This window comes from Triticum aestivum, chromosome 7D, assembly GCF_018294505.1.
Source record: "Triticum aestivum cultivar Chinese Spring chromosome 7D, IWGSC CS RefSeq v2.1, whole genome shotgun sequence".
NCBI lineage: Eukaryota > Viridiplantae > Streptophyta > Magnoliopsida > Poales > Poaceae > Triticum > Triticum aestivum.
Window position 1 is genome coordinate 7,847,138 of NC_057814.1, and position 24,347 is coordinate 7,871,484.

A 24,347-nucleotide genomic window follows, 5' to 3' on the forward strand; every position below is an offset into this window, starting at 1 on the left:
TAACGATGTATGCAATCTGGTGGGCGAGACGCCGAGCTATCCATGACGAGCAGTTTCAGAGCCCCCTCAGTACCCATGTTTTTATCACCAAATTCATGGCGGAGCTTGATCAAATCCCAGAAAGGGGGGCGCGCACCAAGGACCTGCATGCGCAATCTAAGGACTTGCATGTAATATCCAAGGGCATGCATGCAATGCCCAGGGACCCACATGGAGTTACAGCAGGCGCGGGACAGCCAACGCGTTTTGCATGGCTACCGCCGGAATCTCACGACACCAAGATCAATGCAGACGGTGGTTTCTCCAAGAATGGAGACAAGGGCGCTTCAGCTGTGGTGTGTCGAGACAAAAACGGGAACTACCTAGGGGCTTCAGCGATCATTTTTGAAGGCCTCCTGGATCCGGTAATTCTCGAAGCACAGGCGTGTAGCGAGGCGCTAGCACTCGCTTCAGATTTACAAGTTCAGTCTATATGTGTGGCCACAGATTGCCTAGAAGTTGTGTCAAGGATCAAGGACGACTCCCCATGCAGGTTCTTCCCAATTGTACAAGATATCAAGCATCAGAGGGTAGCTTTTAGTGGAGTTGAGTTTATCCACGAGAGTCGGAAACATAATGGAGAGGCTCATGCGTTAGCTAAGGCTGCCGCTTCTCTCCCTCCCGGGCGCCATGTGTGGCTTGCAACTTTGCCCGATATTATCTGTATTTCCGTGACTTTGCACGTTTAATAAAGTGTACAGATATCGCTCAAAAAAAAGTTGCTTATGGTCTCAATAGTTAATTCAGGACATTGAAGAAATACTACTAAGTATGTCGTCCTTGACTTTGTCAGTGTAATCTCCAGTTTCATTTGCATGTATACCATTAATCTTCTCATGGTCTTGCAAATGCATCATGTCTAGCTTTTCAGCCTTGCAAATTAAAGGTTTTGATCGATACATGCATATTATTGGAATATTTGGTGCATTGAAAAGACTATGGTTGGAATTAACAAACTGACTGAATGTATGAAAGAAATCCATGATTCTTTGTCAGCTTCTCTTGGAGCTTCTGCTAATTTCAACAAGGTAATATTTAAGATATATTTCAATCTTGTATTTTTTTATCTGAATCACTTATCATCTATACTATTACACACAAAAAAACTTGCATGATCAAACAGAGGAGGAACTTAAAGAACTGGAGGAAGCACTGCGTGTCTGTTAGATCGACTTGTAAATCTTAATATCTACTTGCTGATTTCATAGGACTAATTCACTGGTGCGCGGTGAATACTCTTAAGATATACAAGTGGATTTTCACTTATGATTGTAATATTAGTTAAGACGTGTGTTGCACGTGCACACTTACTAGTGCTTTCTTAATGGAGGAATGGAGGGACAAAATAGAATTGCTGTTCTTCAGTAGTCATTATTCACCTTGTAGGATTACAATGTTGAATCTATAAATACATATTGATGAGCTTACTTTGAGGAGTAGAAATCTGAGATTTAAAATATTGGCCTTTTCTCTGTTTTTGTTTTCGAAAAAGAGAATAAGCCCCGGCCTATACATCAAAACTATGCATGCAGCCATGTATTATTAAAAATGCAAAATCCAGCAGCCGAACAACCTCGACCTAAAATTAAGCGGAAAACAAACCCTGAGGCCGAATACCTCGCGACAGTAACTCCTTCAGATAACCACTAACCCTACTTAGGCTACACCTTCAAGAAGGAATCGCCGCACATGTGCCGATGATGGCGAGTCCACCACAAGGTTGAACCCCGTATTCTCATCCCCAAAGCCAAGCTTCAACCCACCACCTTCAGCAAGGACACAACGCAGGTGCGCGTCGACATAGCCCGATCAGAGATCTTGTGTTTCCACCGGAGTGCATAAACTCGTTGTTGAAGCTGTCTATAATATCCGCCCTTAGCCGTCTACCGATGCCTCGATAGCCAGCTACCTCTGGAGAAGACATCCGAAGACAAAGATGTCCCATACTGCCTGCCTCCCGCAACTGTCGCACCACCTTCGATCCAACATCAACATGCCAAACATGACACCTCCACCAGAGCCACCGTGCATCACCTGCCGGTAGCAGGCACGACTTGACGTCTCCGTGTAAGACGTCATGCGTAGCATTCGCGGGTAGCGCATCCACCGGTGGCTTCACTTGCCAGCGACGGGCACCGCTCGACAACTCCGAAAGAGGCACATGTGTCACCTGCCGAGCCGCATCGAACCCGCTCTGTTGATGAAGGGGACGTTCCAAATTTCCACCAGCCTCAGAAAGGCCGCCACCACCTCGAGATCCAGACTCCAAGTCGCCCACACAACCCCGGAGTCCACCACCATCGATGAAGAGGGCCCACCGCCCCAATTCCGGGCACTACAGGGAGCACTCACTATCGCACCAGCCTCTGTCGTCTCCCATACGATAGCAAGAGCCGTCGCGATCCCGCATCCAGTGCCGTCGATGCCGGAGGAAGCTCCAGCCGCCACGCGCGTCCTGCAACATCCCCGGGAGCGGTATCCCAAGATCCGCCGCCACCGGTGCTGCCACAAGGACCCAGCACCTGGCCCATCATGCCTGGCGAAGGGGACACCGCCACCGCCATGACCGGAGCCGGCTCCGGTAATCCGTCACTGCCGATTGGCCACATCCTCTCCCGATCCGCCGTCCCTACGAAGCCGCTGGAACAACACCGAACCGCGGGGAAAGATGAACTCCGGATTTAAGTATAGAAAGTGGCATGGTGCGCGTCATTGTTGTAAACTTAGGCTCCTGGAACTTCCCATTTCTACCATCATTGCTATCTTACATAAAGCTGCCAATTTTATCATGAGATTTCCCTTGACCCTTAGATAGTGTGGTCACATGAATTTCTTCAAATTTCAATATTGATATTAAAGCAATTCAAATGCTTGCATATGCCCTGGTGCTTGGAGAATGTCCAGAGCTCTTATGGATTTGGCGCATCAGACATCATCCATGCTAATGCTTTCTCTAAAAAGAAAGTTGATTCCAGGAAGCTGTGTTCAAGTTGCATGTGTGGCCTGCTTGAGTGTTTCACAATATATATATTATATGAAAACAAAGCCGTAGTGATTAGAAAAATATGCCAGTTTGAATATTGTTACTGGGGTCTTGAAACAGTTACATTGTTGGCAGTTAACGAAGAAACATCCTTTTTTTTTGCAAATTAACCAGTACAAAATAATGCTAATTGTGCTTGATTTATGTTGTTTAGGTCAAATGTTTGAGGGTTGTTCTCAACATCCAAAATTATTTTCTCGTGTTCTTGATGTCTCCGGTTCTATCCAGTAGTGTTTCTCCTAAATTAGTCAGATTGTTCTATGTATTCTCATGATAATGATATATTTTATTACATAATATTGCTTCTAATATGTAAATCAATCAGCATATCATGGTGGTGTGCCGCCGTGCACTATACTCGCTGTAGTCCCCCTCTAGCTCTCCTGTTAAATCCACACCCTAAAAACCCAGTGACTGGCCAGGAGTAGTTTGGTTGCCAATATATACACTCCATGGTAGGGGTGGTTACAAAAACTTACTCAGTTCAATCTGACAACGCGGGGCGGTTACAATCCTAAATCATTTTTATTGATTCAACGGCAACGATTGCGGCTCCGGGCCGCTGATCCTTAAAGGCACATGTACGAAAACTTCTCCGCTGTCATTGACAAGGTCAGACCGACTCCGGTATGGGAGCGGTGAGAGCGGCACGTCGACGGCTCGTTCTGACAGCGGCAATGCTCGTTCAGTGTGATTCATGGACCTCGACGTAATTTTTATTGTGTTTGAGATGTTAATAGATTTGATCTTTTTCGTAAAAAAATATAGTTAAAGTGCACGCAGAAACACCTACTAATAAGGCCAGGCCACGCGAGAAGAGATCCAAGGTAGGGTACAATCACAAAAAACAAGCGCACCAAAAGAGAGAAAATGACAACAAGGTCCCTAGGGTTTCCCTGGAACGAGGAAAGACAACAACCGGGCATGTGCGGATGTGCCAGCCATCGGCGTGGCCACATGGCCATTTGTCGCTGGGTCAACTCTTTGAGTCTGAGTCTCTCAGATCCACCAAAAATTCAGAATAAGTATGTCGGAAACTTTTTTGGCGGGAGTATAGCTATAGGGTGGAGAGAGAAAAGAGAGGACGTGGAAATAATACCGAGATGGGTCTGTATGCTCGTATATATACGGGTCGCTCAGGGCCTGTTGCTGATATACATCGGCCTAGCTTGATATAACCGTAACAATGGCAGCTCGTACTTCACTCCTTCTACTCCTCCTACTGCTGGCGCCGCTGGACTCATCCGCCGCGTCGGCGGCCGGGCTGATTCCCAAGCTCAAATTCTTTGAAAAATCTATCTCGGCCATCGAGGAAGTCGCCGGCTATTACCTGGAAGAAAAGAAGGGGGAGGGCGTCAAGGACATCTCCGGCGAGCAGAGCAGCGGCGACGACCGCCAGCTGGGCAGCTCGGCGGCGGACAGCTACGGCGCCTTGATCTTCGACCTCCCCGTCGGGACATCGCCGCCGCAGGTCCTCCCCTTTGTCATGGACATCACCACCGACCTCGTCTGGGCGCAGTGCGGCAAGCCCGGGCCCACATATGCGCCCACCTTCCGGCCGAACCGCTCCGACTCCTTCGCCCCGATCGGCTGCGCCGACCCGGCATGCAACCGCCTGATGCCCAAGTACAAATGCGCCGGCCCCGGTGACCGCTGCGGTGGCACGTCCGCCTACCTCGCCACCGACACGTTCACCTTCGGGACCACGCCCGCCAAAGGCATGGTGTTCGGCTGCATCGGCAAGGTCCCGGAGCGGAACCTCAACAGCTCATTCGGCTCCGCCGGCTTCAGCAGGGGGCCGCTCTCACTCGTGTCGCAGCTCCAGATCTCCACATTCTCCTACTTCATCGACGACGGCGGCGGCGACAAGAGCTTTGTCAGCTTCAGCGTCGGGGACGACGGGGCGCCGGCCAAGGATAAGGGCAGCCGGAGCACGCCGCTGCTCAAGGGCAAGTACCCTGACCTGTACTACGTTAAGCTAACAGGCGTGCAGGTCGACGGCGAGCTCCTCAAGGACATCCCGGAGGAGACCTTCTCCGGCTCCGGCGGGGTGATCCTAAGCACCACCCTTCCCGTCACCTACCTCGAAGTGGCCGCGTACAAGGTTCTGAGGCAGAAGCTCTTGACCAAGATCCTATACCAGAAGGTCGTCGGGGTACCCAAGAGCCCCGATGAGGACCGCCTGTGCTTCCCCACCAAGGAATTTGCCGCTATCAAGGTTCCCACGGTCTCGCTGGTGTTTGACGGCGCCGACGTGGTGATGGAGCTCAATGTGAAGAACTACTTCTTCGAGGTCGCCGGTAGTGACCAGACTTGCCTCACCATACGTCCCTCCACTGGTGGGTCCGTCCTCGGCAGCTTGCTGCAGACGGGCAGGAACATGACCTATGACATCCACGACGACGGCGGCGTGCTGACGTTTGGGCCAGCGGTGGCCGCAAGTGGGCCAGCTGCGGTGGCAACGAAGGGTGGTGCCCCTGCGCCGGCGCAGGCGTCGCTCGTGACAGTAGCCACTCTTCTAGTTCTAGGGTGCGTGCTCATCTTCTAGTTCCAGCCAGATCACGCGCTATAATAATCCTATGCAGTCAAGTTCACATGGAGGCATGTGTTATGTCAGGCGTGTTAGCCAGTGTACGTGCATCATTATGGCATCGTGCATCATTATGTAATGTCCATCTTTCATTGTTAGGGCATCTCTGGTTCATTGGGAAAGTTGGAGACAATGTACATAGGAAGGGGGATGGCTCCCCACGTGACTAGCTTTGCTTCTACTCCATGTCAAACCCAATCCCATCCCAACCATCGCCACTGACACCACCTACTACCAATGTAAAAAAACAGCATCCCTAAAAAAAAAGTAAAAAACAACATTCTATCAAAAATACGGTGACCCTTCTCCAAATGCTTAAAATCCACTCGTGAACATCCCCAAACTTAAACCTTCCTCGTCCTCGAGCAAAAAGTTTGATAAACCAAAGTTATCCATCTAGCTCATCAATAACATTATTGCGCATAGGCGTACCCTTGTCTTCTCTGCAAGCTATAAGCAAGATAGAACATATCTATACAAGGTAGTACATGCACAGCTAGGTAACTGGAGCTTGAGGAAAAATTTCGATGCTTCTTGTCAAAGTTTAATCTATCATGAGAACAAATACTTGAATCCTCTTGCTTATCAGGTTGTTTTTCATTTTGTTGTTTTTCATTTTACACAAACTTGACCACAAAGAGTTATCAAAAAGTCAAGATCTAAAGCTTTTCGTTCATGCCCACTAACGTTCTCAAGTCAAGGCTCTCAGGCACTTGCTTCAGTTGTGGTGCATCCAGAATAGGTACTTCTAAGTTCTCAAGATTATGCCAAAAGGTGATATATGCGGGGTTTCATTGTGGCTTAAGTTTGTGTATTATGGACCAATATGTTGTCTCTTTTGAGCTCTTACGATCAATACTTATTTATTACCACCTACACACACACACACTCAATAGAAAGACGAATAATATTCACTGCAGTGTTGTCACTGCGAACATTAACAAACTCATAGCCGAAATCCGAGTGAAAACTCTCATGGATCGTTAGTTGGCCAGCGGAGTTCTCAGCATAACATCAAGAGAGGTGACGAAATCACATTTACACGTGTAAACGCGCATATAGTGACAAGGCCATGGCACCTGCAAGAAGCTGAAGCACCATGTAGGAATGCAAAATAGATTTTGGGATATTCTTGAATACCATGGAATGTCGATTCCGTATAAACAATGCCCAAAGCAAGGACCGCCGGGTCTATTGTATCAAACACCATGGGGTTGAGCTACTCCATAACTTTTTCTTTTAGAACAATTCTATCAAGTGTAAACTTTTTATTCAACCATTATATAAAAGTAGAGGTTGTGGCGATGTCTTTTGAAGTATCACAAGATTGTTCTCAAGCTAAGAATTTATTTGAACAAAGTACATAAAAATATTAACTTGGCAATATGGGGCCTAACTTGAGCAAGTGATTCCCATATACAAATACAAGTAGATTAGACCTACCTCTAGTTTTCTCTAATCTAGATAATAGAGAGCCCTGTGCGGTTCTCTTCCTCCCTCCTATAATTCTCCGACGATGATATGCTCTGGGCGGTGAAGCTCTGCCAGATCATGAAGCCCGTATGTGTGCTATCCGTAGAGATGTCGTGATTTCAGTCTTCGGTTCGAGAGATTGTCGTGGACTGTTGTAGGGATCGTCGTGGACGGTTCAAGGGACTTCAGGAACTATCTCCACCAACTTTTCTTCCGCTGCAACTCGAGGTTAGTAACGATCCGGTTTAATCTTGTGTGCATCTTCATAGTGATCCGGGATCTTGATCATAGGACATTTTTTTTTGTTTTCTACTATGTTTCCCGACAATTACGAGTTCACGGAAATATAAGCCGGAGCGAGAAGTGACTCATGAATGTTGTGTGCACGAGTGAGAAAGCTCATCGCTTGGGATTGACTTATCCACTGTGAGTAGTTGGACAACATGATTGTTTCTCTGGTTGCAACATACGTACATGTTTGCTAGTCATAATAATAACCTAATACTATATGCCGTACAAAATAACGTTTGAAGTTGCTTTTTTTGGCGGTGGGGGGGGGGGGGGGGGGGGGGGCGGCAATGCAATGCAATGCTCGGGGCGGTGCAGCTCTGCCGGATCATGAAGCCTATATGTGTGCAATCTGTAGAGATGTCGTGATTTCAAGCTTCGGTTCGAGGGATTGTCGTGGATGGTTCTAGGGATCATCGTGGACGGTTCGACTGACTTCAAGAACTATCTACATCAACTTTTCTTCTGCTGCAATTCGAAAATGGTAACGATCTGATCTAATCTTGTGTGCATCTTCATAGTGATCTAGGATCTTGATTATAGGTCAATTTTTTTATTTTCTACTATGTTTCCCAACAATTATGAGTCCACAGAAATACAAATCGGAGCGAGAAGTGACTCATGAATGTTGTGTGCTAGTGTGACAAAGCTCAGCGCCTTAGGATTGACTGCGTCCATTGTGAGTAGGTGGACAACATGATTGTTTCTCCGGTTGCAACATACATACATGTTTTTACGAGAAATGAAATAAAAGACTTATTTAGCAGGTGAACGACATAAAAGTAGATGTCGGTCATACGAAACAATGTTCGATGCAATTTAAAATATCATACACAAAATATTTTTTCAGATTATTTGAAATAATTTTTTACAAAAATATAAAAGGAATTATTGACCAGGCGTACGTGTCATACGCTTCAAAATCTATTGATTCAATTTCCATTCGGGGTTGCTGGATGTGCAGACCGCACAGGTTGGGGTGGATGTGCTCACTTTTTGGCACCCCTCCTAAACTGTCTGGCGCGCTTATGAATTGGGGTGCTTATGAATTGGGGTGCTTATGTTAAGCTAAGCCATGTGGGACTAAAAATTACTTCTGTGTCGCTTGTTCCTTCGGTTCACACGTGGTATGTGTGGGCTTAAGGCAGACCGAAATAATGGCCCATGCGTGAGTCAAGGCCCACAACGTTTTCAGCAGCGCACAACTCGATCCATCAAGTCTATCCAATGGATGTACTTATACTAACCAGTATTACTAAAAAAATGTTTGTCTTGAAAAAAAAAACATATACTAACAAGTACACGTATCTGTCTATATCCAAGCTATGGCGTGTCTGTGACCAGAAGTGTTGTTTTTGTTGCGTTGCGTCGCCGCCAAAACGTTTGGAATTTCGAATCCGGCTTCCAGGGAAGAGTTTGGTGATGGACAACACATGAATGGATCTGCTTAGTCTGCACTCTGTAGTAGACAGTCGTAGTGGTAGGATGCTTCATCATGTCATGCTCTCAAATATTCCAACTCAAGGAAGGAGCAGACACAAGATCAGACTGTTGTTGCCACTAATTGTTATGCAGATTGTACGAACTGGAGCCATCCAATCACTCGTACGATGTTGCTGTTGTGCGGAAGAAAAATTCTTTGCTTTGGTAAGTTTATTATCTACTTCCTCTATTCCTAAATATAAGTCATTTTAGAGATTCTAATATGGACTACATACGGAACAAAATGAGTAAATCTATACTCTACAATACGTCTATATTCATCGGTACTCAAATATCTAAAAACACTTATATTTAGGAATGGAGGGAGTACCTGAAAATAAGATTTTATTGTTACAACACCACTCTGATTATTTGCACACACAAAAAGAAATACAATAATAAAGCCCATGGATTCCGTGCTTTCAGGTCTAATTGTTCCCACAAGGTGCAAAAGGCATACGAAGGCACACTCCAATATTTATTTTTATCATTTCAAAACATATAAAATGATTATGATGGATGAATTAGAAAGGTATAGATATGCTAAATACTAAAGTTTTCTTTCTAAAATAAGTTTTCATAGAGAGGTAATGCTGCACTATTTACTTATGTAGGAAAAACACATCAATCAATTCTATTTCTAAGTTTTAGTAACAAAAACATCAACGTGATAAAAAACATATTCCTAAACTGCGAATTCAGAACCTAGGGATGATAAAAGGTTTGAACATATGAAACTTCCATATATGTTCACTTCTCAAGCCACGTCAATATAAGCTCTTTTGTCATGCAAATACATTACTCACCGAGAGTGCATTATAATTTTGGTAATTGATTTCACGTTCCATAGACTTTTTTTTGAAAATAACTTAGCAATCAAATATAGTCACAACATTCTGATTTTACAGTGGATTGATTGTTCGGATGCAACCCACGTTGTAGGCAAGAAATGAAATAAAAGACTTATTTAGCAGGTGAACGACATAAAAGTAAATGTCGGCCATACAAAACAATGTTCGAGGCAATTTAAAATATCATACACAAAATAATATTTGACATTATTTGAAATAAACTTTTACAAAAAATATTAAAGGAATTATTTACCCGGCGTACGTGTCATACGTTAGAAGAACTATTGATTCAATATCCAGTTGGGGTTGCTGGATGTGCAGACCGCACAGTTGGGGTGGATGTGCTCTCTTTTTGGCACGCCTCCTAAATTGGGGTGTTTACGCTGAGCTGCACGATGGTGGGACTAAAAATTGCTTCTTCTTTTTTTGAGACATGGGACTAAAAATTGCTTCTCAGTCATTTGTTCGTTCGGCTCAGCCAAAGTATCGACCCGCACGCTCGTTTCCAGCGCGGCGTTTGTGCGTGGGCTTGTCCTCTCTTAAAAAGCCTACGTGCGACCGTGGCCTAGATAGGCAGGCCGGAATATTGGCCCATAGGTGACTCAAGGCCTTGTTCAAGCACCCACACACGAGGTGTAGCTTGTGCTAAAAAAAAGAGGAGGCGTAGCTCTGGGTAGGGATCTCCCGCAAAAACAAAACAAAAACAAAAAAAAACTCTGTCCCTCGTCATGAACATCATCAGCAACCTGATCCTGGACGGCCACTACGCTGACCCCAGCGATCTGTGGCCAGACCTCGACGCTCGGACCTTCGGCTTCGTCCGCGCGCTTAGCAGGAGGCCTCTCTCCCTCTGAAATTTCAATATGTTCGGTGCGTTGCGTTGTGCTGCGTGTGTACCCTGGATGATGTCTTCTTCCTTGAGGTACGGATGATTGGAGGCCGATGCAACAAGAAGCACTATTGGCAGTACGTTGGGTGAAAACTGCTTTAGTCAATGTCACTTGGTCTTTAACATGATGCTTACATGTGCAGGCTTCGGAGCTTAACAGAAGCATTCTTGATGGCTCGAATGCGCTTTCGTATTATGACGTCGGAACCGTTGAATCTGAGACCAAGCTGAGGGAATGAAGGTGACGTCGAGCCTCCTAGCCATCATGTTATACTTTAATTGCACCCTAAAGTTTATCGGTATTATAGTCTTGGTTGTTTTCTATTGCAGAAGTTCATGACCCGTTGTTGTAAGCTAGTGGGTATGTTTGGGTGCGCGACCTATGTGCATGATCCTGCTCATGGAGGGTCGATGCTGTCCATCGCTTCATCGAGCCACGCCGGTGGAGCTTCCTCTACCCGTGCTGCCTCGTCGTCTCGCGTTGTTGAGAGAGGAAGAGGAAGAAGATGACGAGGAAGAGGTAGAAGAATACGAGGAAGAAGAGGAAGATGAGCAAGGCGATGGAGGTGATGAGGAGGAGTACGACGACGATGACGGACCTCCACCGAATCAGCCAACCTAGGAGAAGACAGGGAAAGTTCTGAAGAAGGACTGGAAGAGTCCATCCCCGTTTGAGAATCTGCCTACTCGTCATCGCACAAAGAAGCCGGACGAAGGCCACTCGAAGAGAAACGAGGAGCGTACCGCCAAGAGGGGGAGGAGAAATTGATATGGTCGTGTTGGAGATGTCTTTTAGTTGAACCATATGTGAACAAGAACTTGTATGCTATGTCCGTGATGTCGATTTGCTACCTTATAACTATGTTGAACATATTTTATATGTTGGTTTGATACCTATCTACAATGTTGGTTTGATATATTTGGCGTTCTTCATTTGCTACCTGAAATGTCTGAGATCATCATATTTGCAAACAATATTTGCTGCTGTGTTCAACTATAATTAATTTTTTGTAGTTGAAATGATCAACATCTTCTGGAAAATTAAGTGACAGAGCACCCTACCGCCAGGCTCTCCGGCGGCAGGGTCTCAAAGCATACCGCCAGACAACCTGACGGTAGGGTGTGATACCCTACTGCAGGAAATGGGGCAGTCCTCGTGGCAGAACCCTCGCGCACGCACGGCGCCCTACCGCCAGACACCCCGGCGGTAGGGTGTGATACCCTACCGCAGAAAATGGAGCAGTTCCTGTCATAGAACGCTCGCGCATGCAGGGCCTTGCACATCCCCTATCGACGAGGGCGCTGGCGGTAGCATAAAAGGGCCTACCGCCAGGGTCCCTGGAGGTAGGAACTTTGCCACGTCAGCTCTCAGGGTGACCGGCTGTCGGTGCCTGTTGTTATGCGTACCGCCAGGGTCCTTGGCGATAGGCTGTCTTAATCTACCGCCGGGAATTGTGGCAGTAGCCAAAGGGTCAAATCCCGAAATACTTTTGAACAGGGGTCAGATCCGGCAAAACTATGCCAAAAAGGTCAAAACACCCCCGAGACATCGCACAAAATGTTGCACGTGGCCGTGATCGAAACCATGCTTGCCGTGATTGAACCAGCTCGGTGCAGGCAAAGACGTTGACAGGCGGGTCTGGCCTCCCTCGTACGCGAGACCTCACATGCGGTCGCACGTGAGACCTCGCACGCAGTCGCGCGCAAGACCTACCATGCGGTCGCGCGAAGCCGCCGCATGACAGTGGCTCCTGCCGTGCCCACAGTCCACCTGTCATGGACCCCCGAGGTGGGTCGACCGGGTGTGCACCATACGGGCAGATCGGACAGCGCGGAGAGCTCTCGAGAGCCCCACCCCTGGGCACGCCACCGCGAAACGAACAGTGCGGAGGGCACTCTTGCTCGCGAAGCCCCTAGGAGGTGGCACTACTAGAAAAAGACTTATAGTGTTGGGGAACGTAGTAATTTCAAAAAAAATCCTACGCACAAGCAAGATCATGGTGATGCATAGCAACGAGAGGGGAGAGTGTTGTGTACGTATCCTCGTAGACCGTAAGCGGAAGCGTTCTGACAACGCGGTTGATGTAGTCATACGTCTTCACGATCGACCGATCCTAGCACTGAAGGTACGGCACCTCTGCGGACTGCACACGTTCAGCTTGGCACCGTCCCACGAACTCACGATCCAGTAGATCTTCGAGGGAGAGCTTCGTCAGCACGGCGGCGTGATGACAGTGATGATGAAGTTACCGACGCAGGGCTTCGCCTAAGCACCGCTACGATATGACCGAGGTGGATTATGGTGGAGGGGGGCACCGCACACGGCTAAAAGATCAACTGATCAACTTGTGTGTCTATGGGGTGCCCCCTTCCCCCGTATATAAAGGAGTGGAGGAGGGGGAGGGGCCGGCCCTCCTAGGCGCGCCCCAAGGGGAGTCCCTACTCCCACTGGGAGTAGGATTCCCCCCTTCCCTAGTTGGACTAGGAGAGAAGGAAGGGGAAGGAGGGAGGAAGGAAAGGGGGGCCGGCCCCCCTCCCAATTCGGATTGGGCTTGGGGGGCGCCCCTGATACGTCTCCGTCGTATCTATAATTTTTGATTGCTCCATGCCAATATTATTCAACTTTCATATACTTTTGGCAACTTTTTATATTATTTTTGGGACTAACATATTGATCCAGTGCCCAGTGCCAGTTCCTGTTTGTTGCATGTTTTATGTTTCGCAGAAACCCAATATCAAACGGAGTCGAAACGGGATAAAAATGGATGGAGAATTATTTTGAAATATTTATGATTTTTGGGAAGTAAAATCAACGCGAGACGGTGCCCGAGGGGGCCACGAGGCAGGGGGCGCGCCCCAGGGCGGCAGGCGCACCCTGGACCCTCGTGGGCACCCCGTAAGGCGGTTGACACTCTTCTTTTGCCGCAAGAAAGCTAATTTTATGAGAAAAATCTGGGCGAAAGATTCAACCCAATCGGAGTTACGGATCTCCGGATATAAAATAAACGGTGCTAGGGCAGAACCAGAACGCAGAAACAGGGAGAGACAGAGAGACAGATCCAATCTCGGAGGGGCTCTCGCCCCTCCCACGCCATGGGAGCCAAGGACCAGAGGGGAAACCCTTCTCCCACCTAGGGAGGAGGTCAAGGAAGAAGAAGAAGAAGGGGGGCTCTCTCCCCCTCGCTTCCGGCGGCGCCGGAACGCCGCCGGGGCCATCATCATCACCGCGATCACACCAACACCTCCGCCATCTTCACCAACATCTCCATCACCTTTCCCCCATCTATATTCAGAGGTCCACTCTCCCGCAACCCGCTGTACCCTCTACTTGAACATGGTGCTTTATGCTTCATATTACTATCCAATGATGTGTTGCCATCCTATGATGTCTGAGTAGATTTTCGTTGTCCTATTGGTGGTTGATGAATTGCTATGATTGATTTAATTTGCTTGTGGTTATGTTGCTGTCCTTTGGTGCCCATCATATGAGCGCGTGCGTGGATCACACCATAGGGTTAGTTGTATGTTGATAGGACTATGTATTGGAGGGCAAGAGTGACAGAAGCTTCAACCTAGCATAGAAATTGATGCATACGGGATTGAAGGGGGACCAATATACCTTAATGCTATGGTTGGGTTTTACCTTAATGAACGTTAGTAGTTGCGGATGCTTGCTAATAGTTCCAATCATAAGTGCATAGAATTCCAAGTCAGGGATGACATGCTAGCAGTGGCCTCTCCCACATAAAACTTGCTATCGGTCTAGTAAAGTAGTCAATTGCTTAGGGACAATTTCGCAACTCCTACCACCACTTTTCCACACTTGCTATATTTACTTTATTGCTTCTTTATCTAAACAGCCCCTACTTTTTATTTACGTGCTCTTTATTATCTTGCAAACCTATCCAAAAACACATACAAAGTACTTCTAGTTTCATACTTGTTCTAGGTAAAGCGAACACTAAGCGTGCGTAGAGTCGTATCAGTGGCAGATAGGACTTGAGAGAATAATTGTTCTACCTTTAGCTCCTCGTTGGGTTCGACACTCTTACTTATCGAAAGAGGCTACAATTGATCCCGTATACTTACGGGTTATCAAGACCTTTTTCTGGCGCCGTTGCCGGGGAGCAATAGCGTGGGGTGAATATTCTCGTGTGTGCTTGTTTGCTTTATCACTAAGTAATTTCTATTTGTTGTTCTTAGTTGTTCTCTATCTTTAGTCATATGGAACACGAAATACCAAAAAAATTAGTGGTACTTGCTACTCATGGAGATGGGGAACCTCCTAAAACCCTCGATGCTGGTTATGTGAAAGATATTATGTATTACTTTGATAATCCTGAGAAAACCCCATTCAGTTATGTTATGGGACACACGTTGGATCAACGTGAATACTTTAGGGATTATCGCTTGACACGAAAAGGGAAACTATTATGGGATCAAATTCATATGTTGCATTGGTATGCTCGGGAACTATGCTTGAGATATGATTATACTTGTTGCTCTAGGATGAAGGCTCCACACCTTAACTTTTCATGCAAATATAATGATAATAAAACCTTAGCTTCTTATGCTAATGGTATATATGATTACTATGATGTGGAACAAATAGAAGAATTTGTTGCTTTTATGGGTGCTTATGAAATAGAATCTTTGTTTAAAACGTGTGGAAATCTTGATGATGCTGTTTACAGACCTGAAAATTTTGCTATACTTAGATATTGCTATGAGATTATGAATTCAATTCCGATATTGATGCATTTATTGAGGAAGTCTACACTGTCCAAGAAAAGACTAATATTTTGCAGGAGTCTATGGAGGAAGAAATTGATGAAACTGTGAGCTCATTGGATGGAAAAGATGATGAGGAGAGCGAAGAACAAAAGGAGGAAGAGCGGATTAGCTACCCGTGCCCACCTTCTAATGAGAGTAACTCTTCAACTCATACATTGTTTAATTCCCCTTCATGCTTACCGAAGGATGATTGCTATGATGATTGTTATGATCCCGTTGATTCTCTTGAAATATTCCTTTTTGATGATGCTTGTGGCCAAGATGCCAATATGAATTATGCTTATGGAGATGAACTTGCTATAGTTCCTTATGTTAAACATGAAATTGTTGCTATTGCACCCACGCATGATAGTCCTATTATCTTTTTGTATTCTCCCGACTACACTATATCGGAGAAGTTTGTGCTTATTAAGGATTATATTGATGGGTTGCCTTTTACTACTACACATGATGATTTTGATAGATATAATATGCATGTGCTTACTGCTCCTACTTGCAATTATTATGAGAGAGGAACTATATCTCCACCTCTCTATGTTTCCAACATGATAAAATTGCAAGAAATTGTTTATACTATGCATTGGCCTTTACTATGTGTGCATGAATTGTTCTTTTATGACATGCCGATGCATAGGAAGAGAGGTAGACTTAGTTGTTGCATGATATATGTTACTTTGTGCTCACTACTAAATGCCAAATCATTGTTAATTAAAATTGGCTTTGATATACCTTGGGATCCGGGTGGATTCATTACTTGAGCACTATATGCCTAGCTTAATGGCTTTAAAGAAAGCGCTGCCAGGGAGACAACCCGGAAGTTTTAGAGAGTCATTTATTTCTGTTGAGTGCTTTCATATAGTTTAAAAACAAAAAAAATAAAGAGGGGAACCCAAAACTTTTCAAAAAGGAAAGTGAAAGTAAGAGAGATAAGCATTGTTGAAGTGGGAGCTAGCCTTGAACTTTGTTCATGCTTACGGAAACTTTGTGAATCTTAATTACAGAAAATTTTAATCAAAAATAATTATCCCCTTGTACAATTACATTGTGTTATAAAAATAATGTGCCAAGGTTTGCCTTTAGGATGTTTACAATGCTTGTTGGTTTGTACGGTGCAGGACAGAAACTTTGGCTGTAGTGCGCGATTTTTAATTCTTTACTGGAACGTCAAACGGTTCTGATTCTTTTTGCACTGTCTTTCTATACAAATTGTTTATTGTTTCTAATTTTGGCAGAAATTTTAAAGTACCAGAAGTATGGTTAATGTTCAGTTTGTTACAGACTGTTCTGTTTTAGACAGATTCTGTTTTTGATGCATAGTTTGCTTGTTTTGATGAAACTATCGATTTATATCAGTGGATTAAGCCATGAAAAAGTTATATTACAGTAGACACAATGCAAAAACAAAATATGAATTGGTTTGCTACAGTACTTAGAGTAGTGATTTGCTTTATTATACTAACGGATCTTACCGAGTTTTCTGTTAAAGTTTTGTGTGGATGAAGTGTTTGATCGAGGAGGTCTCGATGTGAGAAGAAGGAAGAGAGGCAAGAGCTCAAGCTTGGGGATGCCCGAGGCACCCCAAGTAAATATTCAAGGAGACTCAAGCGTCTGAGCTTGGGGATGCCCCGGAAGGCATCCCCTCTTTCTTCAACAAGTATCGGTTTGTTTTCGGATTCGTTTCGTTCATGCAATATGTGCAATCTTGGAGCGTCTTTTGCACTTAGTTTTTATTTTTCTTTTATGCACCATGCTGTTATGAGATAGTCCTTGGTTGATTTCTAGAATGCTCATTGCACTTCACTTATATATTTTGAGTATGGCTTTATAGAACGCTTCATGTGCTTCACTTATATCATTTGAAGTTTGGATTGCCTGTTTCTCTTCACATAGAAAACCGCCATTTATAGAATGCTCTTTTGCTTCACTTATATTTGTTAGAGCGTGGGCATATCTTTTGTAGAAAGAATTAAACTGTCTTGCTTTACTTATATCTATTTAGAGAGATGACAGGAATTGGTCATTCACATGGTTAGTCATAAAATCCTACATAAAACTTGTAGATCGCTGAATATGATATGTTTGATTCCTTGCAATAGTTTTGCGATATAAAGATGGTGATATTAGAGTCATGCCAGTGGGTAGTTGTGGATTTTAGAAATACTTGTGTTGGAGTTTGTGATTCCCGTAGCATGCACGTATGGTGAACCGTTATGTAACGAAGTCGGAGCATGAGGTATTTATTGATTATCTTCCTTATGAGTGGCGGTCGGGGACAAGCGATGGTCTTTTCCTACCAATCTATCCCCCTAGGAGCATGCATAGTAGTACTTTGCTTCGAGGGCTAATAAACTCTTGCAATAAGTATATGAGTTCTTTATGACTAATGTGAGTCCATGGATTATACGCACTCTCACCCTTCCATCATTGCTAGCCTCTTCGGTACCGTGCATTGCCCTTTCTCACCTCGAGAGTTGGTGCAAACTTCGTCGGTGCATCCAAACCCCGTGATACGATACGCTCTATCACATATAAGCCTCCTTATATCTTCCTCAAAACAGCCACCATACCTACCTATCATGGCATTTCCATAGCCATTCCGAGATATATTACCATGCAACTTCCATCATCATCATATACATGACTTGAGCATTTACTGTCATATTGCTATGCATGATCGTAAGATAGCTAGCATGATGTTTTCATGGCTTGTCTGTTTTTTGATGTCATTGCTACGCTAGATCATTGCACATCCCGGTACACCGCTGGAGGCATTCATATAGAGTCATATCCTTGTTCTAGTATCGAGTTGTAATATTGAGTTGTAAGTAAATAGAAGTGTGATGATCATCATTAATAGAGCATTGTCCCAAAAAAAAAGAGGCCAACGAAGCCTAAATAAAAAAAGGGGGCCAAAGAAGCCCGCAAAAAGAAGAAGAAGAAAAAGAAAAAAAATATATAAAAAGGGACAATGCTACTATCCTCTTTTTCCACACTTGTGCTTGAAAGTAGCACCATGTTCTTCATATAGAGAGTCTCTTGTGTTGTCACTTTCATATACTAGTGGGAATTTTTCATTATAGAACTTGGCTTGTATATTCCAACGATGGGCTTCCTCAAAATGCCCTAGGTCTTCATGAGCAAGCAAGTTGGATGCACACCCCACTTAGTTTCCAGTTTGAGCTTTCATATACTTATAGCTCTTAGTGCATCCGTTGCATGGCAATCCCTACTCCTCGCATTGACATCAATTGATGGGCATCTCCATAGCCCGTTGATTAGCCGCGTCGATGCGAGACTTTCTCCTTTTTTTGTCTTCTCCACATAACCCCCATCATCATATTCTATTCCACCTATAGTGCTATGTCCATGGCTTGCGCTCATGTATTGCGTGAGGGTTGAAAAAGCTGAAGTGCGTTAAAAAGTATGAACCAATTGCTTGGCTTGTCATCGGGGTTGTGCATGATGGGAATATTTTGTGTGGTGAAGATGGAGCATAGCCAGACTATATGATTTTGTAGGGATAACTTTCTTTTGCCATGTTATTTTGAAAAGACATGATTGCTTTATTAGTAGGCTTGAAGTATTATTGTTTTTATGTCAAATGATAGACTATTGCCTTGAATCACTCGTGTCTTAATATTCATGCCATGATTAGACATATGATCAAGATTATGCTAGGTAGCATTCCACATCAAAAATTATCTTTTTAATCATTTACCTACTCGAGGACGAGCATGAATTAAGCTTGGGGATGCTGATACGTCTCCGTCGTATCTATAATTTTTGATTGTTCCATGCCAATATTATTCAACTTTCATATACTTTTGACAACTTTTTATATTATTTTTGGGACTAACATATTGATCCAGTGCCCAGTGTCAGTTCCTGTTTGTTGCATGTTTTATGTTTCGCAGAAACCCAATATCAAACGGTGTCCAAACGGGATAAAAACGGACGGAGAATTATTTTGGAATATTTATGATTTTTGGGAAGTAAAATCAACGCGAGACGGTGCCCGAGTGGGCCACGAGGCAGGGGGCGCGCCTTGGACCCTCGTGGGCACCCCGTAAGGCGGTTGACGCTCTTCTTTTGCCGCAAGAAAGCTAATTTTATGAGAAAAATCTGGGCGAAAGATTCAACCCAATCGGAGTTACGGGTATCCGGATATAAGAGAAACGGTGCCAGGGCAGAACCAGAACATAGAAACAGGGAGAGACAGAGAGACAGATCCAATCTCGGAGGGGCTCTCGCCCCTCCCACGCCATGGGAGCCAAGGACCAGAGGGGAAACCCTTCTCCAACCTAGGGAGGAGGTCAAGGAAGAAGAAGAAGAAGGGGGACTCTCTCCCCCTCGCTTCCGGCGGCGCCGGAACGCCGCCGGGGCCATCATCATCACCACGATCTACACCAACAACTCCGCCATCTTCACCAACATCTCCACCTTTCCCCCATCTATATTCAGCGGTCCACTCTCCCGCAACCCGCTGTACCCTCTACTTGAACATGGTGCTTTATGCTTCATATTACTATCCAATGATGTGTTGCCATCCTATGATGTCTGAGTAGATTCTCGTTGTCCTATTGGTGGTTGATGAATTGCTATGATTGATAATTTGCTTGCGGTTATGTTGTTGTCCTTTGGTGCCCATCATATGAGCGCACGCGTGGATCACACCATAGGGTTAGTTGTATGTTGATAGGACTATGTATTGGAGGGCAAGAGTGACAGAAGCTTCAACCTAGCATAGAAATTGATGCATATGGGATTGAAGGGGGACCAATATATCTTAATGCTATGGTTGGGTTTTACCTTAATGAACGTTAGTAGTTGCGGATGCTTTCTAATAGTTCCAATCATAAGTGCATAGAATTCCAAGTCAGGGATGACATGCTAGCAGTGGCCTCTCCCACATAAAACTTGCTATCTGTCTAGTAAAGTAGTCAATTGCTTAGGGACAATTTCGCAACTCCTACCACCACTTTTCCACACTTGCTATATTTACTTTATTGCTTCTTTATCTAAACAGCCCATACTATTTATTTACGTTCTCTTTATTATCTTGCAAACCTATCCAAAAACACCTACAAAGTACTTCTAGTTTCATACTTGTTCTAGGTAAAGCGAACACTAAGCGTGCGTAGAGTCGTATCAGTGGCAGATAGGACTTGAGAGAATAATTGTTCTACCTTTAGCTCCTCGTTGGGTTCGACACTCTTACTTATCGAAAGAGGCTAGAATTGATCCCGTATACTTGCGGGTTATCAGCCCCCTCCTTTGCTCCTTTCCCCTCTTTTCCACTAAGGCCCAATAAGGCCCATATACCTCCGGGGGGGTTCCGGTAACCTCCCGGTGCTCCAGTATATTTCCGATCTCACCCGGAACCAGTCCGATGTCCAAATATAGTCGTCCAATATATCGATCTTTATGTCTTGATCATTTCGAGACTCCTCGTCATGTCCGTGATAATATCCGGGACTCCGAACTACCTTCGGTACATCAAAACACATAAACTCGTAATACCGATCGTCACCGAACATTAGCATGCGGACCCTACGGGTTCGAGAACTATGTAGACATGACCGAGACACGTCTCCGGTCAATAACCAATAGCGGAACCTGGATGCTCATATTGGTTCCTACATATTCTACAAAGATCTTTATCGGTCAAACCGCAGAACAACATACGTTGTTCCCTTTGTCATCGGTATGTTACTTGCCCGAGATTCGATCGTCGGTATCTCAATACCTAGCTCAATCTCGTTACCGGCAAGTCTCTTTACTCGTTCCGTAATGCATCACCCCGCAACTAACTCATTAGTCATATTGCTTGAAAGGCTTATAGTGATGTGCATTACCGAGAGGGCCCAGAGATACCTCTCCGACAATCGGAGTGACAAATCCTACTCTCGATCTATGCCAACTCAACAAGTACCATTGGAGACACCTGTAGAGCACCTTTATAATCACCCAGTTACGTTGTGACGTTTGGTAGCACACAAAGTGTTCCTCTGGTAATCGGGAGTTGCATAATCTCATAGTTATAGGAACATGTATAAGTCATGAAGAAAGCAATAGCAGTAAACTAAAACGATCAAGTGCTAAGCTAACAGAATGGGTCAAGTCAATCACATCATTCTCCTAATGATGTGATCCCATTTATCAAATGACAACTCATGTCTATGGCTAGGAAACTTAACCATCTTAGCTAGTCAAGTAGAGGCATACTAGTGACACTCTGTTTTGTCTATGTATTCACACATGTATTATGTTTCCGGTTAATACAATTCTAGCATGAATAATAAACATTTATCATGAAATAAGGAAATAAATAATAACTTTATTATTGCCTCTAGGGCATATTTTCTTCAGTCTCCCACTTGCACTAGAGTCAATAATCTAGATTACACAGTAATGATTCTAACACCCATGGAGTCTTGGTGCTGATCATGTTTTGCTCGTGAGAGAGGCTTAGTCAACGGGTCTGCAACATTCAGATCCGTATGTTTCTTGCAAATCTCTATGTCTCCCACCCGGACTTGATCACGGATGGAATTGAAGCGTCTCTTGATGTGCTTGGTTCTCTTTTGAAATCTGGATTGCTTTGCCAAGGCAATTGCACCAGTATTGTCACAAAAGATTTTCATTGTACCCGATGCACTAAGTATGACACCTAGATCGGATATGAACTCCTTCATTTGTTGCTTCCGAAGCAGTTATGTACTTCTCTTCACACGTAGATCCCGCCATGACGCTTTGTTTAGAACTGCACCAAGTGATAGCTCCACCGTTCAATATAAACACGTATCCGCTTTGCGATTTAGAATCGTCCGGATCAGTGTCAAAGCTTGCATCGATGTAACCATTTACGACGAGCTCTTTGTCACCTCCATAAACGAGAAACATATCCTTAGTCCTTTTCAGGTATTTCAGGATGTTCTTGACTGCTGTCCAGTGATCCACTCCTGGATTACTTTGGTACCTCCCTGCTAAACTAATAGCAAGGCACACATCAGGTCTGGTACACAACATTGCATACATGATAGAGCCTATGGCTGAAGCATAGGGAATACTTTTCATTTTCTCTCTATCTTCTACAGTGGTCGGGCATTGAGTCTGACTCAACTTCACACCTTGTAACACAGGCAAGAACCCTTTCTTTGCTTGATCCATTTTGAACTTTTTCAAAACTTTATCAAGTTATGTGCTTTGTGAAAGTCCAATTAAGCGTCTTGATCTATCTCTATAGATCTTGATGCCTAATATATAAGCAGCTTCACCGAGGTCTTTCATTGAAAAACTCTTATTCAAGTATCCTTTTATGCTATCCAGAAATTCTATTTCCAATCAACAATATGTCATCCACATATAGTATTAGAAATGCTACAGAGCTCCCACTCACTTTTTTGTAAATACAGGCTTCTCCAAAAGTCTGTATAAAACCATATGCTTTGATCACACTATCAAAACGTTTATTCCAACTCCGAGAGGTTTGCACCAATCCATAAATGGATCGCTGGAGGTTGCACACTTTGTTAGCACCTTTTGGATCGACAAAACCTTCTGGTTGCATCATATACAACTCTTCTTCTAGAAATCCATTCAGGAATGCAGTTTTGACATCCATTTGCCAAATTTCATAATCATAAAATGCGGCAATTGCTAACATGATTCGGACAGACTTAAGCATCGCTACGGGTGAGAAAGTCTCATCGTAGTCAACCCCTTGAACTTGTCGAAAACCTTCCGCAACAAGTCGAGCTTTGTAGACAGTAACATTACCGTCAGCGTCAGTCTTCTTCTTGAAGATCCATTTATTCTATATGGCTTGCCGATCATCGGGCAAGTCAACCAAAGTCCACACTTTGTTCTCATACATGGATCCGATCTTAGATTTCATGGCCTCAAGCCATTTTGCGGAATCTGGGCTCACCATCGCTTCTTCATAGTTCGTAGGTTCGCCATGGTCAAGTAACATGACCTCCAGAATAGGATTACCGTACCACTCTGGTGCGAATCTTACTCTGGTTGACCTACGAGGTTCAGTAGTAACTTGATCTGAAGTTTCTTGATCAATATCATTAGCTTCCTCACTAATTGGTGTAGGTGTCGCACGAACCGGTTTCTGTGATGAACTACTTTCCAATAAGGGAGCAGGTACAGTTACCTCATCAAGTTCTACTTTCCTCCCACTCACTTCTTTCGAGAGAAACTCCTTCTCTAGAAAGGATCCATTTTTAGCAACAAATATCTTGCCTTTGGATCCGTGATAGAAGGTGTACCCAACAGTCTCCTTTGGGTATCCTATGAAGACACATTTCTCCGATTTGGGTTCAAGCTTATCAGGTTGAAGTTTTTCACATAAGCATCGCAGCCCCAAACTTTAAGAAATGACAACTTTGGTTTCTTGCCAAACCACAGTTCATAAGGCGTCGTCTCAATGGATTTAGATGGTGCCCTATTTAACGTGAATGCAGCCGTCTCTAAAGCATAACCCCAAACGATAGCGGTAAATCGGTAAGAGACATCATAGATTGCACCATATCTAGTAAAGTACGATTACGACGTTCGGACACACCATTACGCTGTGGTGTTCCGGGTGGCATGTGTTGCGAAACTATTCCGCATTGTTTGAAATGAAGACCAAACTCGTAACTCAAATATTCTCCCCCATGATCAGATCATACAAACTTTATTTTCTTGTGACGATGATTTTCCACTTCACTCTGAAATTCTTTGAACTTTTCAAATGTTTCAGACTTATGTTTCATTAAGTAGATATACCCATATCTACTCAAATCATTTGTGAAGGTGAGAAAATATGGATACCCGCCGCGAGCCTCAATATTCATCGAACCACATACATCAGCATGTATGATTTCCAACAAATCTGTTGCTCTC

The 24,347-nt window shown here is 44.4% G+C and overlaps 1 protein-coding gene across 1 annotated transcript; it reads left to right on the forward strand.

Moving 5' to 3' along the window:
- Nucleotides 1–4,255: 4,255 nt before the first annotated feature.
- On the forward strand, nt 4,256–5,698 carry LOC123167244 (protein ASPARTIC PROTEASE IN GUARD CELL 1-like). Its single transcript, XM_044585076.1, has one exon. It carries the CDS (start codon nt 4,269–4,271, stop codon nt 5,628–5,630), a length of 1,362 nt encoding a protein of 453 aa, XP_044441011.1. The 5' UTR covers nt 4,256–4,268; the 3' UTR covers nt 5,631–5,698.
- The last annotated feature ends 18,649 nt before the right edge of the window (nt 5,699–24,347 follow it).

What these genes read in the sequence shown, in the direction of transcription:
- LOC123167244 (XM_044585076.1), top strand. Translation starts at nt 4,269, where the DNA reads ATGGCAGCTCGTACTTCACTCCTTCTACTCCTCCTACTGCTGGCGCCG.